Source organism: Neofelis nebulosa, chromosome 18 (genome assembly GCF_028018385.1).
Source record: "Neofelis nebulosa isolate mNeoNeb1 chromosome 18, mNeoNeb1.pri, whole genome shotgun sequence".
NCBI lineage: Eukaryota > Metazoa > Chordata > Mammalia > Carnivora > Felidae > Neofelis > Neofelis nebulosa.
This window is the reverse complement of record NC_080799.1, coordinates 41068407-41081197: the sequence shown is the minus strand read 5'-3', so window position 1 is coordinate 41081197 and position 12791 is coordinate 41068407. Positions and strand designations below refer to the sequence as shown.

Genomic DNA, 12791 nt, shown 5'->3' with positions numbered 1-12791 from the left:
ACATCTGGGGGGAGGGGGGAGGGGGGGCTGCCAGGCACTTCCTGGAAACCCTCTGGGGCCACAGGTTACAAACTCAGATACTCACAGGGCTGGCAGGTCACAGGCCGCTAAGGTGGTGGTGAGCTGGAGAAGGCAGGCCCAGATGGGGACTGTGGATTCTCAGCTCTGGCAAGATGTTGCCCTGGAAAGGCTTCAGCAGGGGCTGCTGCCTTGCCTTCTTTTAAAAAGAATCCAGGAGGGGCGCCTGGGTGGCGCAGTCGGTTAAGCGTCCGACTTCAGCCAGGTCACGATCTCGCGGTCCGTGAGTTCGAGCCCCGCGTCAGGCTCTGGGCTGATGGCTCGGAGCCTGGAGCCTGTTTCCGGTTCTGTGTCTCCCTCTCTCTCTGCCCCTCCCCCGTTCATGCTATGTCTCTCTCTGTCCCAAAAATAAATAAAAAACGTTGAAAAAAAAAAATTTTTTTAAAAGAATCCAGGAACACCTGGGTGGCTCAGTCGGTTAAGCATCCAACTTCGACTCAGGTCATGAGCTTGAGGTTCGTGGGTTCCAGCCCTGTGTTGGGCTATGTGCTGACAGCCTGGAGGCTGTTTCGGATTCTGTGTCTCCCTCTGTCTGCCCCTCACTTGCTTGCATGCTCTCTCTCTCAAAACTAAATAAACATATTAAAAATAAAAAGAAATCAGAAATCTTAAGTTGTTAATCTCTTGATTTTTAAAAGCTGGTAACTATTAAATCACAGTGGACTAAACCTTTTCCTTTCAAAGTGTAGTCCAGACACCCAAGACCTCGTCTTCACCTGGGAGCTCGTTAGAGATTTAGACTCCCGTATCCCACCCTGGGCCAGAATTGGCACTTGAACAGTATCTCGAGGTGACTTCTGTGCACCATAAAGTGAGAAGCCCTGAATTAAACAAATAGATCAGGGAGCTCGAAGTACCTTGGGCTGCCTTTTTATGACCCATGAATCAAGTGAAGTAACCCTACATGTTAAGTCCTAGGAACAACCAGAAGTCTACAATTCAGGATTCAGACGCCACCCCGGGGATCCTTTAATTACATCAATTTATTCAAGTGGTAGAAAAACTGTCTTGGCAGCTGGACGCCAAAATAGAAAGCTTGTAAACATGATTTCATCCCCTGTCCCCTCCAAGGAGCTTCCTATGATAGGAAACAGAATTCTAATTGGCAAATTCCATGATGAGGTCTGTGGAAAAGGATCCCGTGACGTAGCCATCGTCTCTTTAATCCACCCCTGCCCAGGGGGGCTGGCTGGACCCTGCCACTCAGACATGGTGCGGTCACGGCGAGTTCCATCGCTAACAGCTCCTGCTTCAGGAGGCCGGAGGCTCTTGGGCAGCAGAGCAGCCCTCACAGGCAGCAGACACAGGCAGGCAGGGAAGGAGCAGTCTCTCTCCAGGGAGCATTGTATTGCTAGGGTTGCATGGGTCACAGCAGGTGACCAGGTGAGAGCCCAGGGCCAGATGAGGGGCTGAGGCACAGGTGCTATCAGAAGCTTGGCTTGGCACCAGGGCTGAGATCACCCAGATGGTCAGCGGTCCTGAAACGTCCCTTGTGGAAGTCAGACTGTAACAAAATGAGCCTTCAGAGCAGGCTGTGACGGGAAGCTGGAGGCTTCAGTCCTTGAAGGGGTTGTGGGCATCACCCTGCTGTTCCTTCTCCCCGGCCAGGAGCTCCCCATTCATCTCCTGCAGTGGGTGGTAAACATAGGCCCCATCCAGATGCCGGCTCCGCTCTGCTCTTGAACCAAGGAGCAAGGACACGTTCACCACCGTGCTGATCAGCAGAAGGAAAACTAGGACCAAGGTGAGGGCCAGCCAGGTGGTCCTGGGTGCAGAAGAGAAAGCCAGAACAGGCGGTTGTTGAGGAGTGCTGCAGGGGTTTCCCTCCCTCTCCTCCACCAGAAGGGAGGAACAAAGTCAGGGACCTCCAGGGGACTGTCCAGGAGCAAAATGGGCCTGGTAGGGCCAGGGGCACATTCCAAACCCATGCTCCAGGAACAGCAGTGACAGTCACCATGTGGGATGCAGGCCAGCACTGCCACATCCCCTGGTATTTCAAGAGAAACCATGAAAACAATTTTTTAATATCAATGTTACTGATTTTCAGATATTGTAATAAATCTTAAATTTTTAAAAATTATGCAGGCCAAATAAAATACAGTTGGGGATCTAATGATGATGTGGACCACAAAGGCGGGTCTCCGTTCCAGACACCTCAAAGCAGACAGAGTGTGGAGAACAGCACCCCTGCCTCCCTCCTGTGGAGCTGGCGAGGGCTTCCAATGATCCTTGCATTCCTTCACGTGAATCTGTGGCCAAAGCCCTCAACACAAAAAGAGACACACGCAGACTGCTGGGGGGCATGGTCGTTAGCCCCCCATGGCTCCCCTTCCTTCCCCGACAGCTGCCAATGAGTTCTATGTCTGCACTGGGGAGGAAGAGCTCAGTCTCACAACTGAGGAGCCCGAACTTAAGACTGAGGCCAGGGTGCTCCCGGGGCCCCTGTCCCTGCTCTGGGTGCATTTTCAAAGCACATTTCTATGTTTTTTGTTTTTTTTTCAGGTGTGGCTCTGGCCTTTCAGAGCCTCACCCCAGACTCACCAGGTCAGGACCTCCAGGAGGGACCTGGGACCTGCATTATTGATGAGACTGACCCAAAGGACAATGCCAGGAGATTTTCATTCATACCCACACTTGATTCCCACCTCCAACGCGGGTGGGGCTGGGCCGGCACCCAGGGTTGGACCATGAGGTGAGAACTACCTTTGGGAAGTTCTCAAAGCAGGGTCCCCATACCAGCAGCATAGCATCACCTGGGATAGCACCGGGAATGCAGATTCTCAGGCTCCCCAGGCTTACTGAAGCAGAAACTCCAGAGATAGAATCCAGCAATCTCTTTTAATGCACCCTCCCAGAGGTCAAGTTTGAGACCCACCTCACTAGAAAACAGACATAAAGCCCACCACAAGGAGCACCCGGAAGTGCCTGAGGAAGTATGTGAATTCCTCAGGCTTGGCACTTGTGTACCAGGAGCTGAGAAAATAGGTCATGAGTCTCACCGCCAGGGAAAGGAACTCCATGCCCTGCCCCACTCAACTCCAACTGGGATGATGACTGGGGTCCTTCTCACCATTTCTGAGGACCACTTCAGTGGCTGTGAGCATCAGCTGTGACGCCCTCTGTGCTCACAGTGGAGAAATGTCATCTGGGTGCCCAGCGGCCACCTCCTAGTCCTGCCTCGTCCCTGAGCAAAGGCCATACCTCACAGGTGGAGGGAGGGGGGACTTCTTCCATCCCTGCCCCAAGTCCCACCTAATCTCCTACCCGGTGAGAAGGGAGAGTTCTCCTGTCCTCAGGGTGGCCTCGGATGCCCGGAAACACTGCTTCACTGTAAGACACCAGGGAGAGGCTGAGAGGCTGGAAGGGGAGGGGTATGCCCCCTCCTGCTCCCCCCCCCCCCCGGGGATCTGGGAGGAGCCGCACCTTGGGAGAGGATGCTGTTAAGGGCTGGCGCCTGGGCCAGGCTACAGCTGCCAGTCTGGGGGTCACACGGACACTGGTGCTCACATTCGCAACGCCTCTGGCAGCCTGGCCCATGCCAGCCGAGGGGACACTCTGCGGAGAGGAGGTACAAGTGGAGGACGCCTCGGTGGCAAGGCCTCTCTCTGCACTGACAGGATGGGCCCCAGGTGTGCGCAGAACTGGGCTGAAGCACAAGTGCCCCCCAGGCCCCCCCAGGCTAGGCCCTGGAGGTACCCCTGGGTGGCATGGGGCCCATCTAGCTTACCCTGCTCACAGGTATGTCCAGTGAAGCCAGGAGGGCAGGTGCACGTCCCCCCAACTGGGTCACAGGCAGCTCCATTCTGACACTGGCACCTCATGGCGCAGTCCTCCCCGAAGGAGCTGTTGCTGCAGGCTGGAGGGGGGAAGGGGGGAGTCTTTTCAAAGTCCAGCCCTGCCTTTGCTAGGCTGGGGGCCAAGACTGTAGACAGATCTCCGTCACACCCAGGGCCCCGTAGGCTCACGTATTCTTCCAACAGAAAGTTACGGACAGTTCTACTTCCAGGCAGGCCCTGAGGCTATGCACTCATGGAGACTCTCGTCTAGATGGGCAGGTGGCCAGTGAGCCGCAAAGCAGATATGGAAGTACAAGTGAGGACAAGTGCAGGAGGGACGGGACCAAGCGCAGCAGCAGACCCCAGGAGGGGGTGGGATGGGCAAGCCCCCGAGGGCAGGGCACCTAAGCTGGGGGTTCGCAGAGCAGAGCTGGGTCAATGAGTAGAGGAGGCTCTGGAGCACCCTGGCAGGTCAGGCTGAGGAGCTCATTTCTTCCACTTACTCAAAAGGAAGCCCTGAAAGATTTCAAACTGTGGATGGTTGCAGTGGGTTGAACTGTGTCCCCCAAAAGATATGTCCTAATCCTCAGAACCTGTGAATATGACCTTATTTGGAACCAGAGTGTTTGCAGATGTAATTAAGTTATAATCTTTAAGAGATGACAGCATCCTGGATTTAGGGCGGGCCCTAAATCCAATGACCTGGGATCCACGTAAGGAAATGAACAGACACAGGGAGAAGGCCGTGTGAAGAGGCAGAGACTGGAGTAACGTGGCCTCAAGCCAAAGAACGCCTGGAGCCACCAGGAGCTGGAAGGGGCAGGAAGGAGCCTCCCCTAGACCTTTTGGAGGGAGTGCCGGCCCTGCAGACACCATGAGTTTTGCAGTTGTGGCCTCCTGAACTGTGAGAGAATGAATTTCTGTTGTTCTCGGCCATGCAGTTTGTGGAATTTGTTGTGGCTGCTGCAGAACATCAACGCAATGATTTAGTCAGGTGAGAGGAAGACATAGGGAGCGGGATAAAAGCAGCTGCCACGCTTGCCCTCTCCCCATGTGTCCAGGGCCGGGGAGGCAGCTGGCCTGCTGGCTTTTACCTTCACTGCAGTTGGACCCCGTCCATCCAGCTTCACAGCGGCAGCCAGCTGCCAAGACAAGACCAAGAAGGCCAGGTGAGGGATCAGGCAGGGCCAAGGCAGTGAGAGCTGGGAGCCCCGGTCACAGCTGCCTCCCCAGAGACCCCACTCACTCTCTGTGCAAAGCCCGTGCTGGCTGCAGTTGGAGGGGCCACAGTCCAGCTTGTTGCAGGCAGCGCCCTGCCAGAAGTGCCCCGTGCACTGGCAGCGCCCCTCCACACAGGTCCCATGGCCACTGCAGTCAGGCGGCTGGCAGCGGGGCTCGTGCAAACACACCACAGTAGACACGCGGCGCGGACAGCGCCACATGTTGTCCTGGCTGCAGGGGGACATCGTGTGTGAAGAGAGGCCATGGTGCTGGTGAGCCCCAGCTAACCCCTCTACCCCCTACTGTAGCCCCTGGGGGATGCCTCTCTCTCTCCACTGCTCCTTCTCCAGCTGCTTATAGGTTCATCCCACCCTGACAATCTCTTCCAACCCCAGGGCCTTTACACATGCTGTTCTCTCTGTCCAGAAGGATCTCCCAGCCCAGCCTTGCCACCTCCCCAACCTTCAGATCTCAACTCAAGTTCCATTAGGCTCAGAGAGATCTTTCCTGATCTATCAACCCCCTTTCACTGGTGTGGATAGTACTCATACACTATGTATGATTCAACACTCTTCTTGTAAGCAGCGAGAAGCGGGGATCTTGGCTCTTCCTGCTCACTGCTGAATTCTCAGGGCCTGGCACATAGTAGGTGCTCAATATTTGCTGAATGAGACAGCTGGGGACAGGCTTGGACTTAAAACCTCAAGAAGGGGGCCCTGGCATGCTTACCAGTGATCTGATGGGTAACTGGCCAAGGTCCCATTGAGCACGAAGGTAGCAGAGCCCCCTCCATCGAGGTTGATGGCGTTGACCACATCCTGTTTCAGCAAAAACTCTGCCATCTCCCACAGGTTAATGCTGCAGCATAAGAGCATTAATGCTGACCATGTCCACCAGTGTTTCCAGTTTAACTGGTCTTACTTTCCATGGTGAACACTATCACACTTGCTATGGCAGACAAATTTCTAAGTGGGCTCCCCCCAATAATGGCCTCTCTTAATCCCTGGGAGCTGTGAATATAATGGGAAATCACTGCCATGACTGTGTTATCTTATACGGCTCAGCTGTCTGCAAGTAGGGACACTGCCCTGGATTATGGGTGGGCCCAATGGGATCAAAAGAGTCTTAAAAGCACAACTTTCCCTGGCTGGTGGCAGAAGGTGAAGTGAGAGGTTTTGGAAATACAAAGGGGGCAAAGGGACGGGACACATCTTTGCTGGCATGAAGACGGGGAGGGTACATGCATGGGAAGGAATGTGGGCAGCCTGAAGGAGCTGAAGGTCCCCTGGCCAACAACCAGTGAAGAAATACAGACTTCTGTCCTACAACCACAAGGAAGTGCATTCTTCCAACCCCCCAAATGAGCTGGGAAGAGGATTCTTTCCCTGAAGCTCCAGATGAGAGCCCTGCCTGGAAAACAGCTTGATTTTGTCCATGGGATACCTCAAACACAGAACCCAGTTGAGCCCTCCAGACTTCTGACCTACAGAACTGTGATCTAACAAATGGGGGCTGTTTGTGTTTGTGTGTTACTCAGCAAATAACAAACTAATACACTCTCTTCACAGAGAAAGAAACTGTGGCTCAGAGAGGCTGAGCGACTTGTCTGTGGCCACAGAGCTAGTGGACAGCAGAGCTGAGACTGGAACAGAGGTCTTCTCCCTGCTAACTTTGTAATTACTTCCTATTACCCCATCTGGAGCACAGGAGAGAGGAGGACTAAGTTGGGGGGATGGAGAGGAAGAGTGTGGAGGATGAGGAGTTCTCAGAACTGGGGCAGACGTAGGGACTCTTTTCGTGTGGGAAGGCAGGGGACAGATGGATGTGAACATCCCCAGGGAACAGCTGGGAGTCAGAAGGGCAGTTGTTGGTGGGCTGAAGTCCCTCAAAGCCGGACTCAGCCCAGGCCTGGCATTCCCAGTTTCTGGCACTCACCCCCGCTGCTCCGTCTGCCCATCTGCGTGGAAGAACACCAGCTGCCCCTTCCGGTCATGTCCCACTGCCGTCCTCGCTGACATCACATTCACAAATTTGCTAAAAGAACCTACAAGAGAAGAAGCCTGGCTGATGACCTCACCCTGTGGGAAGCCTCCTGGACTCTGCCTGTAGTTTCTGTCAGTCTAATGCCACTCTCCAACATTTCACTTAGATCGCAGCTTCCTGCCTCCCATCTGCCCCATCCCACTCAGTCTCCACAGAGTAGCCAGAGGGCTCTTCTCAGGTGAAAATTAAGTGACATCAGCTTCCAGCTTCCAGCGGAAAACCCTCTAATGGCTTCCACTGTCCCCAGCACAAAAATCCAAGGCCCTGGCCTGCTTGTTCCACCTCATCTCTGGGGGCTCCCTTCTCACCACCCTGCAGCCACTTTCTACTTTAGGGCTTCTGCACCTTCTGTTCCCTCTGGCTGGACTGTGCTTCCCCTCAGCTCTTCCCATGGTTTGCTATTTCCAATCTAGGGCATCTCCTCAGTGAAGCCTGCCCTGACTGCTCAGTCTAAAATAGCTCATCTCCACATCAGGGCCATAGCATCCTTTCACACCCCATTATTCCACACCTTGGTGGTTCTCAAATTGGAGAGCCCATCAGAATCACCCAGGGGGCTTGTTAAAACACACATTTGGGCCTCATGCACAGGAAATCAGGATTCTGATTCAGAGCTCCTTTCCTCTACCTGTCCCCTTTCCCCCAACTTTACTTTTCTTCCTCAGCACTTACCACTTCCTTTCATCTTCCTTTCAATAGAAAGAAAGCACTTACCACTTCCTTTCATCTTAATTTCTGTAAAAAAGAAGCACTTACCACTTCCTTTCAATAGAAAAGTATCTATTTCCTTTCTTAAGTATGCCCCAAGAGCAGAGACCTTATTTTGTCATAATCACCACGGATTCCCTGTACCTAGAATAGTACTTGCTCAAAGACTTAAGAACAGACTCCTGCTCCAGCTCAGTGGTCCTGGTTCTCAACAGGGCTGTGCCACAACCTGTCTGACCCCAAACCTGTCTCCTGTGTCTCATCACACTCGGCCGCCTGGCTCTCGTTGATGTAGACACTTCCATTGCGGATCAGCCACACGACCCCACTCAGCAGTTGCACAAATGGGTTCTTAGTGTCCAGCACCTCCTCTTCAGACAGGTACCTGGACACAGAGAAGGCAAGAGATTCACTCACCAGCAGGGACAGCTGCGGTTAGTAGGGGTCCCACTACCCTTCCCTCCTCGGCTTGGCTGGTTGATTCTTCCTGGTTTCCCAGGAACCATCCTGGTCCTTAGTGCAGCCCTTGTAAATAGTCTACCCATCCCAGTAAACACTTCATCTAATATAAACAACCATTCTCAGCAGATCTCAAGTTCATCCTATAGTCCTTAATTTCCTAGGCCATCACTCTGGCCAAAATACCACCCGATGCCTACTGACGAACCCTGCAGTTAAAGTGCCTATTCCCATTCTGCAGAATGGACACGGAGGCTCAACTTTGGTAAATGACCTGAACACACCACCGTGGCCACAACCCAAATCTCAGGTCCCCTGCTTTCTCACCCGGTGACCAGGGTCCCGTCGCGCCGGATCCCGAACTGCGCGTTCTGCAGCCCCCCGGCGCTGCTCACCGGGCGCCCGTCGCTCACCACGTTCCCCAGGCACTCGCCCGTGTCCATGCGGAAGAAACCGCCGTTCTGGGCGACGGTGCAGCCAGCCGCCCTCGCCGTCTCCTCCACGGTGGCGCGGCGCCTCGAAGCGCAGCCGCCGGACCCACCGGGCTCCAGCACCGAGAAGGTATGCAGGGGCTCCGCTGCCCGCGTCAGATGGCCAGCCACCGCGCGGTCCGAGAAGTGTGAAACGAAGGTGCGCACCGCCGGACCGCGGGGGCTGGGGGTCGCCGGGGTAGGTGGCCAGCTCTCGTGCTCGCGGCTGCCGGCGCGCACCCTCGTGCAGTCCCGGGCGAAGCGCGCGCGCGCGTGGGAGTAGGGCAGCAGCAAGTCATCGTCGCGGGAGGCCCTGTGGGGACACGGCGGCCTTGAGCTCGGAGGGCTCAGGGGCGGAGTACTCCCGAACCAGGCTCAACCCTCGGGAGCTGTACTCACCCCGAGCCGAGGCTGCTGGTCGCCTCCCGGAGGAAGCCGAGCAGCGCAAAGAAGAAGACAAGCCAGCGACCCATGGAGGCCGCCATGTTGGACCCGGGGCCTCCAATCACGTGGAACCACCCCACGTGACTCAAGACTTTTGGCGGCCGCTTTCAGGCGGGACAGAATAATTTAGGGTCCTTTGGATATCGCGAGATCCGGTCCTATCACTTACTGTGTTTTTTTTTGTTTTGGTTTGGTTTTTTTCAGAAGAGGCGTGGCACTCGTGGTGGTGGGAAAATTCGTGTTTATGTAATTTCAAAGATACCGGAGGTTGTAAGAGTAATGTAAAGAACTCCCATATGCCTTCTACTTATCTTTACCAATTGTTAACTTTCGTCTCATTTGGTTTATCATTTCAACTTTATTCGTATACTTACCGCCCCCGCCCCCGCACATTTGCAACCAAGTTGCAGACATCTTTTACTAACAAGGACATCTTTTTTTTTTTTTTTTTTAACGTTTTATTTATTTTTGAGACAGAGAGAGACAGAGCGTGAACGGGGGAGGGGCAGAGAGAGAGGGAGACACAGAATCGAAAGCAGGCTCCAGGCTCTGAGCTATCAGCCCAGAGCCCGACGCGGGGCTTGAACTCACGGACCGCGAGATTGTGACCTGAGCGGAAGTCGGACGTTTAACCGACTGAGCCACCCAGGCGCCCCAACAAGGACATCTTCTTACATAATCACAGGCCGAGTAAAATTAAGACATTACATACTGATAGTTTGTGAACCAATCCACAGTTCACATTCAAGTTTTTCCAATTTTCTGTATGATGTCCTTATTTCCCCCACATCCAAGGTCTAATACAGGAGTTGCATTTAGTTGTCATGTCTGTTTAGTCTCCCTGATTCTGGAACAGTTTCTCAGTCTTGGTGTTCTATGACCTTCACATTTTGGGAGAGGACAGACAAGTTGCATTGAGAACGTAATCAGCAGGGATCTTTATTTAAAAATTAAGAATTTTTTTTTTCGGAGGCGCCTGGGTGGCTTAGTCGGTTAAGCCTCCGACTTCAGGTGATCTCAGAGCTCAGCTGGTGAGTTCTGCCAGCTTAGAGCTCTGTGCTGACAGCTAGAGCCTGGAGTGTGCTTCAGATTCTGTGTCCCTCTCTCTGTCCCTCCCCCCTCTCAAGAATAAACAAACATTAAAAAAAATTTTTTTTAAGGAATTTCTTTTTTTTATTTATTTACTTTGAGAGAGAGAGAGCGAGCGAGCACGAGCAGGGGAAGGGCAGAGAGGGAGAGGGAGAGAGAATCCCAAGCAGGCTCTGAGCTGAGCCTGATGAGGGGCTCAGTCTCACGACTGTGAGATCATGACCTGAACCGAAACCAAGAGGCAGACATTCAACCGACTGAGCCATCCAGGTGCCCCTAAAAATTAAGAATTTTAAGATGGAGACAGCAGAGTGTGAACGCAAGCATGGGACCCATCCTTGTGCAGGCCCTCTGTACCTGCACAGGTCAGAAGTCCACGAAGCTGGCCAGTTACTTTACTTCAAACTTCCTTTGAGGGAATACTTCTGTTTGGGCTTCTGGTCCAGGGCAGTGGCCAGAGGTAGGTTGCCTTTTGGTGCCAGTGCAACGTATAGGCCACCTTGGAGACAGTACGAGTTGAGTTAGCCTTTGGTGCACAGGTATTCAGGGCCATACCAGCCACCAGCCACCAGCCTGTTTTGGTTCACAGTCAGCATTGTTAGTGCCTGAACTCAGACCCCTCTTTGAACCACTGCCCCCTAAGGCCAGTTAGGGTCAGTGTACTGGATTCGATAGTGTTCCCCCAAATTGACATCTTTCCCAGAACTTCAGAATGTGACCTTGGGAAATAGGATCTTTGCAGATGTAATTCATGAAGATGAAGTCATAGTGGAATTGGGTGGGCCCTAGATCCAGCCTGACTGGTGTCCTTGTGAGAAGACACACAGAGAGAGGCATGCACAGAGGAAAGAAAGCCATGTGAAGAAAGAGGCAGAGACTGCCAATATAACGACAAGCCAAAGAGCACCAAAGATTTCTGGTAACTACCAGAAGCTAGGAGGGAGAAACAGATTCTTCCGTCAAGAAGTCAGAGGGAGAATAGCCCTGCTGACACTTTAATTTTGGAACTGATACAGTCAAAGCCCTCACATGAACCCCCAAGAGTGGCTCTGAGGCTTGTGGGGGAACAAGTTAGTTCAAGTCAGTTAACCACATTCAAAATGATTTCCTTTCTGGGGTTAAATGATCCAGCTTGATGCAAATATATTGATGGGAAGGGATTATCTCTTTCTTATCTTTACATCCAGGAGTAAAAAATCATTAGCAAACAAACCCAGACCTGCCACCAGCTTCCTTACCCCAGGAAGTCTTCTTTTCTCTAGGTCAACTGGGCGATGTGGGTGCAGGCAGTCTCTAGTGAGTTCTGACCTTTGGTCTCCTCCCAGCTTTGTCACTCCTTTAACAAACACATAATATGCACATAATATCTAAGCACATATGTGCTATTGAAATTCTCCATTTGCTGAGAAGCCTATGACATTAATTAAACAAGGAGGCCATCGGATTGATGTGGCTTTATGCAAAGACTGCTGTTAAAAAACAAAATTCAACTGAGTAAATTTAAAGATCAAATTGACTTTATTCAACGACTCATGAACTAAGCAGCATTCCATCTAGCAAATAGAAAGGAGCTCCAAAGAGCCGTACAAAATGAAAGGCGTTTATAAGCAGACAGGGAGTGAGACAAAGAAAGATTGTTTCTGGCAACTTCACCTTCCTTTGGGGCAAGGGCAGGGGCCTATCTTGTAGATGACTTCACTAGTGCTGACCAGGTTACTCCAGACTGGAGTTAAAACTTTCATTCCTGAAAGAGGCTGAAACTGCAGTTAAGTTAGGTATTAAGTCTTGGTTTGCTGATGTGGGGCTTGGCATATGTGACTCTATTTGGGGCCCGTTGTCTCTCTTCCTTCCTTCCTTCCTTCCTTCCTTCCTTCCTTCCTTCCTTCCTTCCTTCCTTCCTTCCTTCCTTCCTTCCTTCCTTCCTTCCTCTCCCTCTATCTCTCTGTTTCTCTCTTTCTCTCTCTTTCTCTCGTTCTTCTTTTCCTCTCTCCATACAACGTGAGCCTCGAACTGAGGATCCTGAGATCAAGAGTTGCGCGCTACACGACTGAGCCAGCCAGGTGCACCTCTTTTTCTTTAACACTGCTTACAGAAGCAAACGAGAACCCAAGACTGTAAATGCCTCAAGGTTATGAAACCAAAATGCTAAGAATGGCCATTTACAAACAGCTTTAACTAACAGTCAACTAGGCATTAAACTATAGGCAACCAATTTCCTGTCTTTATTTTCTCGCTTTCTTTGTTGAGGTCTTTCCCCTGGCTCCTCTCCACTTCAATTTGGTACTGCTGGATTTGAATTGATTTTTGCTCAAATAAACCCTTAACATTTTTAATATACCTCAGTTTATCTTTCAACAAGCCCGAACCCACAGTTCCAGCCACACCAGCTAACTAACTCAGGGCTGTCTCCTCTGCTCATATTTATCCTTCTTAGGAATACCTTTGTCTCTTCTCAACATCCTCATCTGGCTGGATAGTCACTTGTGTATTCAACAGATTGAGT

At 52.1% G+C, this 12791-nt stretch overlaps 1 protein-coding gene across 2 annotated transcripts; it reads right to left on the bottom strand.

Annotated features, from left to right (window-relative positions):
• Nucleotides 1–1043: 1043 nt before the first annotated feature.
• Nucleotides 1044–9279, bottom strand: NAGPA (N-acetylglucosamine-1-phosphodiester alpha-N-acetylglucosaminidase). 2 transcript variants are annotated; one of them, XM_058710412.1, is made up of 11 exons: nt 9155–9279; nt 8613–9068; nt 8072–8211; nt 7011–7119; nt 5805–5933; nt 5101–5306; nt 4949–4996; nt 3806–3934; nt 3502–3633; nt 3343–3406; nt 1044–1843 (listed from the first exon to the last, which is right to left on the bottom strand). In XM_058710412.1, the coding sequence occupies exons 1-11, from the start codon at nt 9238–9240 to the stop codon at nt 1633–1635; spliced, it is 1710 nt and encodes a 569-aa protein (XP_058566395.1). In that variant the 5' UTR covers nt 9241–9279; the 3' UTR covers nt 1044–1632. The 2 variants fall into 2 exon arrangements, with proteins under 2 accessions (XP_058566395.1, XP_058566396.1); XM_058710413.1 differs by having other exon boundaries at nt 1735–1843; nt 3331–3406.
• Nucleotides 9280–12791: the final 3512 nt, after the last annotated feature.